General features: G+C 44.2%; 1 protein-coding gene across 1 annotated transcript in view; it reads right to left on the bottom strand.

Moving 5' to 3' along the window:
* The window catches only part of LOC134079139 (rap guanine nucleotide exchange factor 3-like), a 58,254-nt gene extending 43,051 nt beyond the window's left edge, over positions 1 to 15,203 (bottom strand). Inside the window, exons 1-3 of the mRNA XM_062535325.1 lie at positions 15,195 to 15,203; positions 14,675 to 14,856; positions 14,398 to 14,488 (exon numbers count right to left, since the gene is read on the bottom strand). Coding sequence (XP_062391309.1) covers positions 14,398 to 14,488; positions 14,675 to 14,856; positions 15,195 to 15,203 — 282 coding nt within the window. The remainder of the gene's footprint in view (positions 1 to 14,397; positions 14,489 to 14,674; positions 14,857 to 15,194) is intronic.
* Positions 15,204 to 19,434: the final 4,231 nt, after the last annotated feature.

Genomic DNA, 19,434 nt, shown 5'->3' with positions numbered 1-19,434 from the left:
CTGCCAAATTACATCCAATTTATAACCTTTTTTCTGCTTATAACACCAACTTCCTGTTTTGTAATAAGACGCCATAATTCAAACCGTCGCCATTTCGATATGCTTCGAAAATTCAAAAATCTGTTCGCAATTCCTCTCGAGCAACCCCTCAAGATCCTTTTACTGCTCATATGACATGATTTCGATAAACCGTCTAGGAGAAGTGTTTCAAAATACATGATGTGCAAAAATCATAATCATAATCATAACTCAAATTTGTTTAAGATTCACTATGTAGTGTAAATGTAAAAGTTGTTCAGAATAATACAACACACATGTCCACCAAATTTGGTTCATTTCCGTGAATGTATGTGTCAACCACAACAGACAGCGCGGTAGGTGGCGCTATAGAGTCCCTGAGCCACACCCTAGGCCAGGGCTCTGTCTCTGAGTATCAAATGCAATTCTACATATGCCTCTTAAATTACAAGAGTTTTGGAGCATGCCAAGTTGGTGAAACGGCCAAACGGGCTAAGAGGAAGAGAGAATAATAATAAATATAGCCGCAAGCGGCGATGGCGGGCCCGAGCACCTGCGGTGCGGAGACCTGTGACATTTCGGAATCTATCAAAGCAACATGTGCGTGTTGGTGGGCATGTGCATGAGCAACACACATGCCCACCAAATTTGGTCAATTTTCCTGAATGTATGTGTCAACCACAACAGACAACACGCTAGGTGGCGCAATAGAGTCCCTAAGCCACACCCGAGGCCAGAGCTCTGTCTCTGAATAACTATAGCAATAACACACACGTCCACCAAATTTGGTTCATTTGGGTGAATGTACGTGTCAACCACAACCGACAATGCGCTATGTGGCGCTATAGAGTCCCTAAGCCACACCCTAGGCCAGAGCTCTATCTCTGACTATCGATAGCAATATGGCACAAGCCCACCAAATTTGGTTCATTCTGTGAATGTATGTGTCAACCACAACAGACAATGCGCTAGGTGGTGCTATACAGTCCCTAAGAAACCCTTGGCCAGAGCGCTGTCTCTGAATAGCTATAGCAATAACACATATGCCAATCAAATTTGGTTCATTTTCGTGAATGTATGTGTCAACCACAACAGACAACGCACTAGGTGGCGCTATAGAGTCCCTAAGCCACACCCGAGGCCAGAGCTCTGTCTCTGACTAGCCATAGCAATAACACACAAGTCCACCAAATTTGGCTCATTTTCGTGAATGTTTGTGTCAACCACAACAGACAACGCACTAGGTGGCGCTATAGAGTCCCTAAGCCACACCCAAGGCCAGAGCTCTGTCTCTGACTACCGATAGCAATAACACACAAGCCCACCAAATTTGGTTAATTTTCGTGAATGTTTGTGTCAACCACAACAGACAACGCAGTAGGTGGCGCTATAGAGTCCCTACGCCACACCCTATGCCAAAGCTCTGTCTCTGACTAGCCATAGCAATAACACACAAGTCCACCAAATTTGGTTAATTTTAGTGAATGTTTGTGTCAACCATAACAGATAACATGCTTCTAGGTGGCACTATAGAGTCCCAACGCCACACCTTAGGCCAGAGCTCTGTCTCTGACTAGCAGAAGCAAATCCACATGTAGCTGCCAAATTACATCCAATTCATAGCCTTTTTTCTGCCTATAACACCAACTTCCTGTTTCTTAATAAAACGCCATAATTCAAACCTTCGCCATTTCGATATACTTTTGAAATTCAAAAATCTGTTCGCAATTCCTCTCGGGCAACCCCTCAAGATCATTTTAGTGCTGATATGACATGATTTCGATAAACCGTCTAGGAGAAGTGTTTCAAAATACATGATGTGCAAAAATCATAATCATAATCATAACTCAAATTTGTTTAAGATTCACTATGTAGTGTAAATGTGAAAGTTGTTCAGATTCATGCAACACATCTGCCTACCAAATTTGGGCCATTTTCGTGCATGCACGTGTCAACCACAACAGACAGCGCGGTAGGTGGCGCTATAGAGTCCCTGAGCCACACCCTTGGCCAAAGCTCTGTGTCTGAGTAGCGTTACCAATTCCACATCCTACTGCCAAATTTCAAGAGTTTTAGAGCATGCCAAGTTGGTGAAAAAAGGCCAAACATGACCTGTAAGAAGATTCCACAGACATAATAATAATAATAATCTGAGCAGAAGCAATAGGGCCTTGCACCTACGGTGCAGCCGCTGCTACAGCGGCCGCACCTCGGTGCTCGGGCCCTAAATATAGCCGCAAGCGGCGATGGCGGGCCCGAGCACCTGCGGTGCGGAGACCTGTGAAATTTCGGAATCTAACAAAGCAACATGTGCGTGTTGGTGGGCATGTGCATGAGCAACACACATGCCCACCAAATTTGGTCAATTTTCCTGAATGTATGTGTCAACCACAACAGACAACACGCTAGGTGGCGCTATAGAGTCCCTAAGCCACACCCTAGGCCAGAGCTCTATCTGTGACTATCGATAGCAATAACGCACAAGCCCACCAAATTTGGTTCATTTTCGTGAATGAGTGTGTCAACCACAACAGACAATGCGCTAGGTGGCGCTATACAGTCTCTAAGACACCCTTGGCCAAAGCGCTGTCTCTGAATAGCTATAGCAATAACACACATGCCCACCAAATTTGGTTCATTTTCCTGAATGTATGCGTCAACAACACACAATCTGCTAGGTGGCGCTATAGTCCCTAAGCCACACCCTAAGCCAGAGCTCTGTTTCTGACTAGCGGCAGTAATAACAAACAAGCTCACCAAATTTGATTCATTTTCGTGAATGTATGTCAACCACAACAGGTAACACACTAGGTGGCGCTATAGAGTCCCTAAGCCACACCCTCGGCCAGAGCTCTGTCTCTGAATAACGATAGCAATAACACACAAGCACACCAAATTTGGTTCATTTTCGTGAATGTTTGTGTCAACCACAACAGACAATGCGCTAGGTGGCGCTATAGAGTCCTTAAGCCACACCCTAGGCCAAAGCTCTGTCTCTGACTACCGATAGCAATAACACACAAGTCCACCAAATTTGGTTCATTTTCGTGAATGTATGTGTCAACCACAACAGACAACGCACTAGGTGGCGCTATAGAGTCCCTACGCCACACCCTATGCCAAAGTTCTGTCTCTGACTATCCATAGCAATAACACAAAAGTCCACCAAATTTGGTTCATTTTCGTGAATGTTTGTGTCAACCACAACAGATAACGTGCTGCTAGGTGGCGCTATAGAGTCCCAAAGCCACACCTTAGGCCAGAGCTCTGTCTCTGACTAGCAGAAGCAATTCCACATGTAGCTGCCAAATTACATCCAATTCATAACCTTTTTTCTGCCTATAACACCAACTTCCTGTTTCTTAATAAAACACCATAATTCAAACCTTCGCCATTTCGATATACTTTTGAAATTCAAAAATCTGGTCGCAATTCCTCTCGGGCAACCCCTCAAGATCATTTTAGTGCTGATATGACATGATTTCGATAAACCGTCTAGGAGAAGTGTTTCAAAATACGTGATGTGCAAAAATCATAATCATAATCATAACTCAAATTCTTGTAAGATTCACTGTGTAGTGTCAATGTAAAAGTTGTTCAGATGAATACAATACATATGCCCACCAAATTTGGTCCATTTTCGTGCATGTATGTGTCAAACACAACAGAAACCGCGCTAGGTGGCGCTATAGAGTCCCTGAGCCACACCCGTGGCCAGAGCTCTGTCTTTGAGTAGAAGCATCAATTCCACAGGTAGCTGCCAAATTTCAAGAGTTTTAGAGCATGCCAAGTTGGTGAAAAAGGGCAAAACATGTCCGGTAAGAGGAAAATACTATAATAAGAATAATAATAATAATAATCTGAGCAAAAACAATAGGGCCTTGCACCTACGGTGCAGCCACTTTCAGTGGCCGCACCTCGGTGCTCGGGCCCTAAATATAGCCGCAAGCGGCGATGGCGGGCCCGAGCACCTGCGGTGCGGAGACCTGTGAGATTTCGGAATCTAACAAACAACATATGCGTGTTGGTGGGCATGTGCATGAGCAACACACATGCCCACCAAATTCGGTCAAGTTTCCTGAATGTATGTGTCAGCCACAACAGACAACATGCTAGGTAGCGCTATAGAGTCCCTAAGCCACACCCTAGGCCAGAGCTCTATCTCTGACTATCGATAGCAATAACGCACAAGCCCACCAAATTTGGTTCATTTTCGTGAATGCGTGTGTCAACCACAACAGACAATGCACTAGGTGGCGCTATACAGTCCCTAAGACAACCTTGGCCAGAGCGCTGTCTCTGAATAGCTATAGCAATAACACACATGCCCACCAAATTTGGTTCATTTTCGTGAATGTATGTGTCAACCACAACAGACAATGCGCTAGGTGGCGCTCTAGAGTCCCTAAGCCACACTCTAGGCCAGAGCTCTGTCTCTGACTAGTGGTAGCAATAACACACAAGCCCACCACATTTGATTAATTTTCGTGAATGTATGTGACAACTACAACAGCCTATATGCTAGGTGGCGCTATAGAGTCCCTAAGCCACACCCTTGGCTAGAGCTCTGTCTCTGACTAGCAATAGCAATAACACACATGCCCACCAAATTTGGTTCATTTTCGTGAATGTATGTGTCAACCACAACAGACAATGCGCTAGGTGGCGCTCTAGAGTCCCTAAGCCACACTCTAGGCCAGAGCTCTGTCTCTGACTAGTGGTAGCAATAACACACAAGTCCACCACATTTGATTAATTTTCGTGAATGTATGTGACAACTACAACAGCCTATATGCTAGGTGGCGCTATAGAGTCCCTAAGCCACACCCTTGGCTAGAGCTCTGTCTCTGACTAGCAATAGCAATAACACACAAGCCCACCAAATTTGGTTAATTTTCGTGAATGTTTGTGTCAACCACAACAGATAACGTGCTGCTAGGTGGCGCTATAGATTCCCTAAGCCACACCCTTGGCTAGAGCTCTGTCTCTGACTAGCAATAGCAATAACACACATGCCCACCAAATTTGGTTCATTTTCGTGAATGTATGTGTCAACCACAACAGACAATGCGCTAGGTGGCGCTCTAGAGTCCCTAAGCCACACTCTAGGCCAGAGCTCTGTCTCTGACTAGTGGTAGCAATAACACACAAGCCCACCACATTTGATTAATTTTCGTGAATGTATGTGACAACTACAACAGCCTATATGCTAGGTGGCGCTATAGAGTCCCTATGCCACACCCTAGGCCAAAGCTCTGTCTCTGACTAGCCACAGCAATAACACACAAGTCCACCAAATTTGGTTCATTTTCGTGAATGTTTGTGTCAACCAAAACAGATAACGTGCTGCTTGGTGGCGCTATAGAGTCCCAAAGCCACACCTTAGGCCAGAGCCCTGTCTCTGACTAGCAGAAGCAATTCCACATGTAGCTGCCAAATTACATACAATTCCTAACCTTTTTTCTGCCTATAACACCAACTTCCTGTTTCTTAATAAAACGCCATAATTCAAACCTTCGCCATTTCAATATACTTCAAAAATTCAAAAATCTGGTCGCAATTTCTCTCGGGCAACCCCTCAAGATCATTTTAGTGCTTATATGACATGATTTCGATAAACCGTCTAGAAGAAGTGTTTCAAAATATGTGATGTGCAAAAATCATAATCATAATCATAACTCAAATTCTTTTAAGATTCACTATATAGTTTAAATGTAAAACTTGTTCAGATTCATACCACACACATGTCCACCAAATTTGGTTCATTTCCGTGAATGTATGTGTCAACCACAACAGACAGCGCGCTAGGTGGCGCTATAGATTCCCTGAGCCACACCCTAGGCCAGAGGTCTGTGTCTTAGTAGAGGCATCAATTCCACAGGTGGCTGCAAAATTTCATGAGTTTTAGAGCATGTCAAGTTGGTGAAAAAGGGCAAAACATGTCCGGTAAGAGGAAAATACTATAAATATAGCCGCAAGCGGCGATGGCGGGCCCGAGCACCTGCGGTGCGGAGACCTGTGACATTTCGGAATCTAACAAAGCAACATGTACGTGTTGGTGGGCATGTGCATGAGCAACACACATGCCCACCAAATTTGGTCAATTTTCCTGAATGTATGTGTCAACCACAACAGACAACACGTTAGGTGGCGCTATAGAGTCCCTAAGCCACACCCCAGGCCAGAGCTCTATCTCTGACTATCGATAGCAATAACGCACAAGCCCACCAAATTTGGTTCATTTTCGTGAATGTGTGTGTCAACCACAACAGACAATGCGCTAGGTGGCGCTCTAGAGTCCCTAAGCCACACTCTAAGCCAGAGCTCTGTCTCTGACTAGTGGTAGCAATAACACACAAGCCCACTAAATTTGGTTCATTTTCATGAATATATGAGTCAACCACAGTACACAACGCGCTACGTGGCGCTATAGAGCCCCTAAGCCACACCATAGGCCAGAGCTCTATCTCTGTATCCATATTTGTAGTCCAAATTTGAGATGATAACCAGTGTGTTGATATGGTGTACTGTAAATCATGCATCTGTAAGGCTTACATCAATATCTTTGCTTCAGATCATTGAATTCATAAAACCTGTTGCTGTTTTTAATGTGTGTGTGTCTTGATGTAAACAAAACGTAACTAAGTCATGATTGTTTGACGTCTCTGTATTCTGGTTATTACATGCTATTCCAACCAAGCATTTTTGTGAGGATAAGAACCACTTTAGTGGTGGACTGGTTGGGGATTGAACCGGCAACCCTCCTGTTTCAAGCCCCAAGCCCTAACCAGTAGGCCACGGCTGCCTCAAGGGGGGGGGGGGGGGGGGTTGTGTGTGTGTGTGTGTGTGTGTGTGTGTGTGTGTGTGTGTGTGTGTGTGTGTGTGTGTGTGTGTGTGTGTGTGTGTGTGTGATTGAGTGAGTGAGTGAGTGAGTGAGGAGAGTGTGTGTGTGTGTGTGTGTGTGTGTGTGTGAGTGAGAGTGAGAGTGAGAGTATGTGTGTGTGTGTGTGTGTGTGTGAGTGAGTGAGTGAGTGAGTGACCAGGAGTCCCTAAGCCACACCCTAGGCCAGGGCTCTGTCTCAGTCTAGAGGTAGCAAATTTGGGTCACAGACTACAGGTGCTTGGGCCCATCAATGCCCCTTGCGGCCTTTTTCTGTCTTAAAAGACACCCCAATTCAAACATTCACCATTTCAATATACTTCACAATTCCTCTTGGGCAACCCCTCAAGATCATTTTACTGCTGATATGATATGATTTGATAAACCCTTGGTTTGATTCGATAAACCGTCTAGGACAAGTGTTTCAAAATACATGACTTTACTGTATTCTGGTTATTACATGCCATTCCAACCAAGCAGTTTTATGAGGATTAGAACTTGGGTCTGACTTAGTCAGTCCCCAATTCTATCACAAAAATGACTTAACCTGAGTAAAATCTTTATACACATGATCTTTTCTTTACCTTTTACTTTGCATCACACTGTCATTCTTGACTCTGTGTGTGTGTGTGTGTGTGTGTTTGTGTGTGTGTGTGTGTGTGTGTGTGTGTGTGTGTGTCTGTGTGTGTGTGTGTGTGTGTGTGTGTGTGTGTGTGTGTGTGTGTGTGTGTGTGTGTGTGTGTGTGTGTGTGTGTGTGTCTGTGTGTGTGTGTCTGTGTCTGTGTCTGTGTCTGAGTCTCTGTGTGGAAAGCGGGGGAGGTTAGAGAGACATCCAGCTGGGAGAGAGGGGAGGGGTGGGAAGAACTGTGGGGGGAGGGAAACAGAAAAGGAGGGGTAGAGTGGGTGAGCCACAGTGAGGGAGCAAGACCATGCGCGGCTAGGGAAACAGACCTATAAAAACCTAATAAACCTAAATATCTCACTTTCTGTTAACATGGTTGAAATCAAAATTGCAGCATAGGTTGATATGATTATAATTATTCATCAACTCGCTTCAAAATATTTTAGCTAAAACTGTGTCCACCACAATCATTAATGTGCTTTTAAAAAACACAAACAACACCAAATTCAAAAATTTGTATATGACTGTCACTACAAACACACTAACTAATACTCCATCAAATTTCATCCAAATTAGTCACTGTTTTCTGCCTATAACACCAACTTTTTGTTTCTTTTATAAGACACCTAGATTCAAACCTTCGCCATTTCAATATACTTCAAAAATTCAAAAATCTGGTCGCAATTCCTCTCGGGCAACCCCTCAAGATCATTTTAGTGCTGATATGACATGATTTCGATAAACCGTCTAGGAGAAGTATTTCAAAATACGTGATGTGCAAAAATCATAATCATAATCATAACTCAAATTCCTCTAAGATTCACTATATAGTTTAAATGTAAAACTTGTTCAGAATAATACAACACACAAGTCCACCAAATTTGGTTCATTTCCGTGAATGTATGTGTCAACCACAGTAGACGGCGTGCTAGGTGGCGCTATAGAGTCCCTGAGCCACACCCTAGGCCACAGCTCTGTGTCTGAGTATCAAATGCAATTCTACATATGCCAGGTAAATTGCAAGAGTTTTAGAGCATGCCAAGTTGGTGAAAAATGTTACTGGTAAGATAATTATACAGCAAGCGGCGATGGCGGGCCCGAGCACCTGCGGTGCGGAGACATGTGACATTTCGGAATCTAACAAAGCAACATGTGCGTGTTGGTGGGCATGTGCATGAGCAACACACATGCCCACCAAATTTGGTCAATTTTCCTGAATGTATGTGTCAACCACAAAAGACAACACGCTAGGTGGCGCTATAGAGTTCCTAAGCCACACCCTAGGCCAGAGCTCTCTCTCTGACTATCGATAGCAATAACGCACAAGCCCACCAAATTTGGTTCATTTTCGTGAATGTGTGTGTCAACCACAACAGACAATGCGCTAGGTGGTGTTATACAGTCCCGAAGACACCCTTGGCCAGAGTGCTGTCTCTGAATAGCTATAGCAATAACACATGCCAACCAAATTTGGTTCATTTTTGTGAATGTATGTGTCAACCACAACAGGCAATGCACTAGGTGGCGCTATAGAGTCCCTAAGCCACACCCGAGGCCAGAGCTCTGTCTCTGAATAACTATAGCAATAACACACATGCCCACCAAATTTGGTTAATTTGTTGAACGTACACAGACAATGCGCTAGGTGGCGCTATAGAGTCCCTAAGCCACACCCTAGGGCAGAGCTCTATCTCTGACTATCGATAGCAATAACGCACAAGCCCACCAAATTTGGTTAATTTTCGTGAATGTGTGTGTCAACCACAACAGACAATGCGCTAGGTGGCGTTATACAGTCCCGAAGACACCCTTGGCCAGAGTGCTGTCTCTGAATAGCTATAGCAATAACACATATGCCAACCAAATTTGGTTCATTTTTGTGAATGTATGTGTCAACCACAACAGACAATGCACTAGGGGGCGCTATAGAGTCCTTAAGCCACACCCGAGGCCAGAGCTCTGTCTCTGAATAACTATAGCAATAACACACATGCCCATAAAATTTGGTTCATTTTGGTGAATGTACGTGTCAACCACAACAGACAATGCATTAGGTGGCGCTCTAGAGTCCCTAAGCCACACTCTAGGCCAGAGCTCTGTCTCTGACTACCGATAGCAATAACACACAAGCCCACCAAATTTGGTTAATTTTGGTGAATGTTTGTGTCAACCACAACAGACAACGCACTAGGTGGCGCTATAGAGTCCCTATGCCACACCCTCTGCCAAAGCTCTGTCTCTGACTAGCCATAGCAATAACACACAAGTCCACCAAATTTGGTTCATTTTGGTGAATGTACGTGTCAACCACAAAATATAATGTGCTGCTAGGTGGCGCTATAGAGTCCCAAAGCCACACCTTAGGCCAGAGCTCTGTCTCTGACTAGCTGAAGCAATTCCACATGTAGCTGCCAAATTACATCCAATTCATAATCTTTTTTCTGCCTATAACACCAACTTCCTGTTTCTCAATAAAACACCATAATTCAAACCTTCGCCATTTCGATATACTTTTGAAATTCAAAAATCTGGTCGCAATTCCTCTCGGGCAACCCCTCAAGATCATTTTAGTGCTTATATGACATGATTTCGATAAACCGTCTAGGAGAAGTGTTTCAAAATACATGATGTGCAAAATTCATAATCATAACCATAACTCAAATTCTTCGAATAGAGTGTAAATGTAAAAATTGTTTAGATTAATACAACACACATGCCCACCAAATCTGGGCCATTTTCGTGAATGCATGTGTCAACCACAACAGACAGCGTGATAGGTGGCGCTATAGAGTCCCTGAGCCACGCCCTAGGCCAAAGCTCTGTCTCTGACTAGCCATAGCAATAACACACAAGTCCACCAAATTTGGTTCATTTTGGTGAATGTTTGTGTCAACCACAACAGACAACGCACTAGGTGGCGCTATAGAGTCCCTACGCCACACCCTTTGCCAAAGCTCTGTCTCTGACTAGCCATAGCAATAACACACAAGTCCACCAAATTTGGTTCATTTTGGTGAATGTACGTGTCAACCACAAAATATAATGTGCTGCTAGGTGGCGCTATAGAGTCCCAAAGCCACACCTTAGGCCAGAGCTCTGTCTCTGACTAGCTGAAGCAATTCCACATGTAGCTGCCAAATTACATCCAATTCATAATCTTTTTTCTGCCTATAACACCAACTTCCTGTTTCTCAATAAAACACCATAATTCAAACCTTCGCCATTTCGATATACTTTTGAAATTCAAAAATCTGGTCGCAATTCCTCTCGGGCAACCCCTCAAGATCATTTTAGTGCTTATATGACATGATTTCGATAAACCGTCTAGGAGAAGTGTTTCAAAATACATGATGTGCAAAATTCATAATCATAACCATAACTCAAATTCTTCGAATATTTGCTATAGAGTGTAAATGTAAAAATTGTTTAGATTAATACAACACACATGCCCACCAAATCTGGGCCATTTTCGTGAATGCATGTGTCAACCACAACAGACAGCGTGATAGGTGGCGCTATAGAGTCCCTGAGCCACGCCCTAGGCCAAAGCTCTGTCTCTGAGTTTCGATTGCAATTCTACAAATGGCTGCCAAATTACAAGAGTTTTAGAGCATGCCAAGTTGGTGAAAAAAAAAAAACAGGTAAGACGGAAAAAGAATAATAATAAATATAGCCGCAAGCGGCGATGGCGGGCCCGAGCACCTGCGGTGCGGATCCGTGACATTTGCGGAATCTAACAAAGCAACACGTACTTGTTGGTGGGCATGTGCATGAGCAACACACATGCCCACCAAATTTGGTTAATTTTCATCAATGTATGTGTCAACCACAACAGAAAACAAGCTAGGTGGCGCTATAGAGTCCCAAAGCCACACCCAAGGCCAGAGCTCTGTCTTTGACTAGTGGCAGCAATAACACACAAGCGTACCTAATTGTTGTGTATGTATGTGTCAACAATAATAGACAATGTGCTAGGTGGCGCTATAGAGTCCCTAAGCCTCACCCTAGGCCAGAGCTCTATCCCTGTCAAGCAGTAGCAATAGCACACATGCCCACCAAATGTGGTTCATTTTCGTGAATGTGTCAACCATAATGGACAATGTGCTAGGTGGCGCTATAGAGTCCCTAAGCCACACCCTAGGCCAGAGCTCTATCCCTGACTAGCGGTAGCAATAACACACATGCCCACCAAATGTGGTTCATTTTCGTGAATGTATCAACCACAACAGACAATGCGCTAGGTGGCGCTATAGAGTCCCAAAGCCACACCCTAGGCCAGAGCTCTGTTTCTGACTTGCGGCAGTAATAACACACAAGCTCACCAAATTTGATTCATTTTCGTGAATGTATATGTCAACCACAACAGGTAACACACTAGGTGGCGTTATAGAGTCCATAAGCCACACCCTCGGCCAGAGCTCTGTCTCTGAATAGCTATAGCAAAACATATGCCCACCAAATTTGGTTCATTTTCGTGAATGTACGTGTCAACCACAACAGACAATGCGCTAGGTGGCGCTATGGAGCCCCTAAGCCACACCCGAGGCCAGAGCTCTGTCTTTATCTAGCGGCAGCAATAACACTCAAGCCCACCAAATGTGGTTCATTTTTGTGAATGTTTGTGTCAACCACAACAAACAATGCTCTAGGTGGCGCTATAGAGTCCCTAAGTCAGACCTTTGGCCAGAGCTCTGTCTCTGACTAGCAATAGGAATAACACACAAGCCCATCAAATTTGGTTAATTTTCGTGAATGTACGTGTCAACCACAACAGGCAATGTGCTAGGTGGCGCTATAGAGTCCCTAAGCCACACCCGAGGCCAGAGCTCTGTTTTTATCTAGCGGCAGCAATAACACACAAGCCCACCAAATTTGGTTCATTTTTGTGAATGTTTGTGTCAACCACAACAAACAATGCTCTAGGTGGCGCTATAGAGTCCCTAAGCCACACCTTTGGCCAGAGTTAGTCTCTGACCAGCAATAGGGATAATACACAAGCCCATCAAATCTGGTTAATTTTCGTGAATGTATGTGTCAACCACAACAGGCAATGCACTAGGTGGCGCTATAGAGTCCCTTAGCCACACCCTAGGCCAGAGCTCTGTCTCTGACTAGAGATAGCAATAACACACAAGCCCACCAAATTTGGTTCATTTTTGTGAATGTTTGTGTCAACCACAACAGACAACCCGACAGAGCGTTCTTAAGCCTTCTTTAATCATTGTCTAATATTAAGGAAAGTTTAAGATCTATTAACCAAGGTGTTGTCACACACACACATGGCAAATAAGTTGCAGGATTGTGGTGCCTTCTCTCATCCTCAAGTTGGGTTATCATCTGTTGGCCTTCTTACCACCACCAGAGAGGCATGGGGGATGGGTGAGAGAGTGTGTGGGGGGTAGGTATGCAAATGAGGGGGGGGGGGCATGGGGCTAAGATACAAAGAGAGAGAGGGAGGGAGGCAGAGGGGTCAAGGGGGAGGCCGTGTGTGTGCGTAACTCTCTGGAAAGCTTGCGCGTGTGTAATGTGTGTGCGGTTACATGTGGTTCTGTGTGTGTAACAGGACCAACATGAAGGCGCGGATGAGGAAGGATAGTAACACAGAGCCATCCTCATATGAAAACCTAAATAACTCACTTTCTGTTAATGTGGTTAAAGTCAAAATTGCAGCATAGGTTAATATGATTATTATTATTCATCAACTCGCTTCAACATATTTTAGCTAAAACTGTGTCCACCACAATCATTAATGCGCTTTTAAAAATCACAAACAACACCAAATTCAAAACTTTGTATATGACTGTCACTACAAACACACTAACTAATACTCCATCAAATTTCATCCAAATTAGTCACTGTTTTCTGCCTATAACACCAACTTTTTGTTTCTTTTATAAGACACCTAGATTCAAACCTTCGCCATTTCAATATACTTTTGAAATTCAAAAATCTGGTCGCAATTTCTCTTGGGCAACCCCTCAAGATCATTTTACTGCTAAAAGGACATGATTTCGATAAACCGTCTAGGAGAAGTGTTTCAAAATACATGATGTGCAAAATTCATAATCATAACCATAACTCAAATTCTTCGAATATTTACTATAGAGTGTAAATGTAAAAATTGTTCAGATTAATACAACACACATGTCCACCGAATTTGGTTCATTTTCGTGCATGTATGTGTCAAACACAACAGAAACCGCGCTAGGTGGCGCTATAGAGTCCCTGAGCCACACCCTAGGCCAAAGCTCTGTCTCTGAGTTTCGATTGCAATTCTACAAATGGCTGCGAAATTACAAGAGTTTTAGAGCATGCCAAGTTGGTGAAAAAAAAAAAACAGGTAAGACGGAAGAAGAAGAAAAATAATAATAATAATAATAATAATCTGAGCAAAAACAATAGGGCCTTGCACCTACGGTGCAGCCACTTTCAGTGGCCGCACCTCGGTGCTCGGGCCCTAATAATAATCTGAGCAGAAACAATAGGGCCTTGCACCTACGGTGCAGCCACTTTCAGTGGCCGCACCTCGGTGCTCGGGCCCTAATAAGAATAATAATAATCTGAGCAAAAACAATAGGGCCTTGCACCTACGGTGCAGCCACTTTCAGTGGCCGCACCTCGGTGCTCGGGCCCTAATAATAATAATAATAATCTGATCAAAAACAATAGGGCCTTGCACCTACGGTGCAGCCACTTTCAGTGGCCGCACCTCGGTGCTCGGGCCCTAATAATAATAATCTGAGCAAAAACAATAGGGCCTTGCACCTACGGTGCAGCCGCTGCTACAGCGGCCGCACCTCGGTGCTCGGGCCCTAATAAGAAAACAGAGTAACACAATGGGGTCCTCGCAGCTTCGCTGCTTGGCCCCCAACTATACCTTCCAGGTGTTGTGCAGTCTGGACACTGCACTGTTTGTCAGGCCATACATTACAGCCATGAATGAGTTAATATTTTTTTCACGATATAGGCTGAAAAGAGGAGAAACCAAGGATCATGCATCTACTACCACGTAAGCTAAACACACATTTGGAACAGCAAAATCTCACAAAGCAAGCTGTGAAGGGCAAGTGACCATGTTAGAATTTTCATTATGGATCTCTAAAATAAACTGTGAAGGAAACTGTTCCTTCTCCATAGTGTCCGGTCAAACTCACATGGAGGCCATCTGGATGAACTTCCTCATCAGCCGCGCTCGCTTGGAGAGCTCTGCACACAGACAGATCTCTGTGGCCACCCAGTACACCACCACATTGAAGCGGCGTATGAAGCGCTCCAAGTTAGCTGTTGGGCTGTTGGGGAATTTTTTTGTCCCCAACACGTAATAGAGTAGCTCCGTCTAGTTGGATGGACATGGTAGAAAGGGAAGGACAAGAGAATGGAGTTGGTAGTTGGTGTAAATGGACCAATAAAAGAGTCAACATTCTAAATACGTAATGGTTGCTAAACAGTTTAGTGACTATATGATGTGCTCTTTGGGTTACCAAGGGATAAGTAAAGTATAGATGGTGACATGAAAAACAAAGTCAACCTCTTATAGTTCACAGACAGAACTCTTGCCCTCCCTCCCCTCCCCTCTGCAGTTCCCCTATGGTTCTCCCCTCTAGTTCCCCTATGGTTCTCCCCTCGAGATCCCCTATGGTTCTCCCCTCCCTATAGTTCCCCTAAGTTTCTCACCTCATGCATGGCATTAAAGAGCTCCCAGTCATAGCTGGTGAGCTGGACTGCCAAGGCCTTGGCACTCATGTTCTCCACTGCGTTTGTGTTTGCCTTTGGGCCGAGCTGTACCTGCAGGGGCGTCTGTGAAGATCACACACACACACACTTTAGCTCTCTGAATACAATACACTTGCAGGACTAGCACCATTGCTGTTCTTTGTCTTTTGTATAAATCTCAACACTGCCAGGGCTCCCTCAAACTCCGTAGTCCGTAGATTCCAACAGTGTGTCTGTATAAATGAGTGTAGATTCAGAGGGCACTCACCAGCTCAGCAGCCTGGCTGGCAGAGCAGAGGAACAGCCTCTCATTGATGCTCAGAAAGGAGACGGCCCTGGCATCCATCTTGAGCTGCTCCCTCGCTGGAGTGAGATATAATACATTCAAAACTCAGTAACTAACAAACCTCTTCAATAAACCGTTTGGTTACTTGTTACTTGTTCCTAGCTCCAGATCAGGTGGAAAGAGAGGTAACACAACTCGTCCCTCTTCAACAAAGTGTTTGAGTGTTGGTCTCACCTCCAGAGGACTGCACCCTCACTAGCAAGCTGTCTCCTGCTGGGGCTTTCAAGGATGTCATGACGTCCTCGACAGAGGCGTGGAGGGGCATCGTCACAGACACAAAGCTGTGGTCCTGACTGTAGACATTCACCAGCACTGCAAAGAAGAGTCTCTAAGGTGATGGTCTGATCCATTTAATTGATCTACTTTTTAACCATGTCATGGGAGCAACATAGTTAACTTTTTACACAGAGGAGTTGCAATCAGTCAGTTCAGTGGTCAGGAATAAAAAAAAAAACGCTACACACCTTTGTCCTTTATCCTGATTGGCTGGGTTCTTTGGTTTATGTTCCAAACCAGAGGCCGATTAAACACAAGTCCCTGAGAGACATCATGAATCAATGATCATTACAGGGCAGATGTCATAATGATCTACTTTACACAATGAAGTGAAATGTACTTTATGTAAGAAGACTAAAAGGTAGTTTAATACATTTTAGAATATTGTGAGTTTTTCACTTACCCTATTTGAGGGCTGATTCTTCATCCATTGTCCATTGTTCAGCCTGGAAAAAGCATTGAAGATATGATTATATCTATATTATCACTATTGCACATCTTTCAGGGGCTAAAGGAAGTGGTATGCACATCTGCGTGCACATGTGCGTGCATCGAAGATGTGTATCGTTGGTTGTCGAGGCACATGATATCCCTGCATGGCACGCTGATATTGCAATTTTTGTCATGCGCCATATGCATGGGACACAGACAGAGGAGCCAACCACTTCCTTAAGGTTTCCAACTGTGTGTGTGTGTGTGTGTGTGTGTGTGTGTGTGTGTGTGTGTGTGTGTGTGTGTGTGTGTGTGTGTGTGTGTGTGTGTGTGTGTGTGTGTGTGTGTGTATTACTCACAAAATGGGTCTCCTTGCCCTGATGTAGTCTCTCAGCATGCGGAGATGTGCATAGCCCTTCACCTGTCTTGACAGCTTCTGTTTTAAGAGAGCACAAAAGCAAATGATGCAAATAGCAAATAAAGGCATACATGTTCAGAATAGAAGTGATTTAATGAAATCTAACTTAATAATCTGCACTTTTGGGCAAATTGTTAATGGTTATTAAGGAGAAAGAAAAAAAACTTGTCACTTGGAATCTCTCACACGACACACCCTCACAACACACTGTTTGGGATTACACACACTCACTGGGTCAAACAAACATTACCTCGAAGAAGAGAACCACTGCAGGGTTGTCCAGCAGGAGAAGGCCATACAGTGCCACCCACTGGATGACCAGCGTCACTACTCTCTCTTTGACCTGCACCAGCCCAGTGTCCACTGATTGCTCAAAATTGAGAGTGAAACGATCGTTAAGGAAGTGTGACCTCTGACTCAACCAAAACTGTCTTTGCTTTCCTCTCAGAAACACAGAAAACCTAAACCATATAGGGACATTTTTATAGTATAGCAATTTCTGTCTAAACTATTTCTGTTACTAAAAACAATGGTCAGTCAGTGGCAGTTGTTTTGGAAGGATATTAGTTCAGCAGGGCGGAGCACAACTCTTCAGATGTCATGAACACATGATATGTGAGCAGGAAACTGCACACAAATGGATCTGCAGAAAAATACAGCAAAACAATGATCATAATCACTCTATAAACTACATTTTTATCACATAAAAAAACAGAGCAATTTCAGCCATCTGCAATGTAAATGGTATATTTGAGTTTCACACCAGTTGCCCTCACACATGAAGTGACTTACCCATCTGGTCATCTGGAGTGTTCAGGGTCATTGAGAAGAGCAGGAACTGGAGAATTTTGTCAGGTGTTCCCGACTTCACCAAGAACCTGATAAAGGCAGCAGATTTTATGCAATGCACAGACAAAGACAGGACCATAGAAGACATGGCTTGGATTAAAGTGATGAGGCTATTTTTGGTCAGTGAATTGAACAACTATCATTTATCAGATTAGTAGTTAGTCCCTCACACCAGAGCTTTTGTTTGATTTCCATTGTTTGTACAGTGATTTGTCATGGCTAGGTTATAGCCCAGTCAAAGTACTCACTTATTGCTGCAGGATGCAGGTTCTGGTGCACCTGGAGCAAACACCAGGTCGGAGCTCCTCTTTAGGATGAGTGCTGGCACACCCTTCTCCTCAATGTGCACCATGCTTGCATTCACATCCTTCAATACATGCACATACAGTACATTCACAACTCAACCAAAACAAATGTACATGAACAAACACCCGACCACCGTACACATGTACTGTATAATTCCAGCATGTAGTCATGCAGGGCCATTCCCTTTAGGACTCTTACCTTGAGGATGCTCATAAAATCCCTATTTCCTACTCGGAGGAAATTGCGGACGTGCTCTTGCCTGATCACTTGAGGCCTGAAAGGGACCAGCAGGTCCTGTCCCTCATGCAGGGTAGTCATCACACCCTAGGAAGAACATAGAGCTTAATGCACCCCCTAGTATCAAGTACCAAGTAACCCAAGTATCTCACACTTTGTTGTTTTAGTCTCAAACAAACATTTTCATCTTTTTCCGGCATGCCAACAACCAGTGGACCCCTCTGGTGGTGGGTAATGGATTTAGGCCTACCTTGCGGTTGGAGATGATATTACGAAGGCCCTTCCAGATGACATAATTGGAGGTCCCATTGACACCCTGACTGATCACTAAAACACAATGAAAGCATAGGTCATGCTCTGGTTTTCTTGTGTCTACATCCAACATATCTCTCCAGCTTTGTGCCATAGCAATGTTAGATCCATGATAAGAAATAGCTTTCATTAGTGTGGCATTTGTTCACACTTACAGACTATGCCCGTCCTGATTTCAAGGACCGTAACAGCAGCCAGTTCCTTACGGAGCTGTAAAGATCAACAGAACACACGTTAACAACTGAACAGGCCTTTAGACTACACACACTCAATGGTGCTTCTGTTTAGTTCTGCCTGTCTAACCTTCTCTGCCTGAAATCTCCACTGCAGATTTTGCCGTCTGATCTCCATCAGACGGGTCACTCTCTCCTCCTGCTTTCTCTCCTGTTCCAGTGCTCTCTCCTTCTCCACATCTATCTCCACACTGTCCCCTCTAGATGCCTTGTCATTAGGAGGGTCCTGGGTTGCCTGGACAGGTTGCTGGACCCTGCTTTGGCTCTCCAACTCAATTTTGAGTCGGGCCAGTTCATCCCGGCGCCATGTCTCCTGTCGTAACCTCGCTCTCTTTAGCAGGTCTGTATATTCATGGTCCTCTTCCTCAGTCTCTGTCTCTGCCCTAAGGCAGCAGAAGAAACAAAGAGCCCTCTTCAAACGTGACATTTCCCTCACATTGTTAGAAGAGACTGAGCACAAACTACAACCTTGGAGTGAATCCCTACATTTCATATTGTGATGTCATTGACTTTCCTTTATTACATCATTAGCAATTAAAACACTGAATGTGTCTGCATAGTTACTGTAACTAGGCAGAAGTAGACCAAAACCAGTAGAATCTAGAATGTTCTAGAATCAGTCTAGAATGTTCACCTTAAAACTACAATGTTGAGGCATTCTGAAACTGATGATGCAATAATTCTTAAATGCTGTTGGTGTGTGTGTGTGTACCTCTGAGCTCAGTGGAGGCGGAGCTGTTGGTGTGTGCTCTCCAGCGGTCCTTGTGTTGTTAGGTGGATTTACTCTTGGAA

This window comes from Sardina pilchardus, chromosome 1 (genome assembly GCF_963854185.1).
Source record: "Sardina pilchardus chromosome 1, fSarPil1.1, whole genome shotgun sequence".
Taxonomy (NCBI): Eukaryota; Metazoa; Chordata; class Actinopteri; order Clupeiformes; family Clupeidae; genus Sardina; species Sardina pilchardus.
Note: the sequence above shows the minus strand (reverse complement) of the source record. Positions and strands in the feature narration are given on the sequence as shown.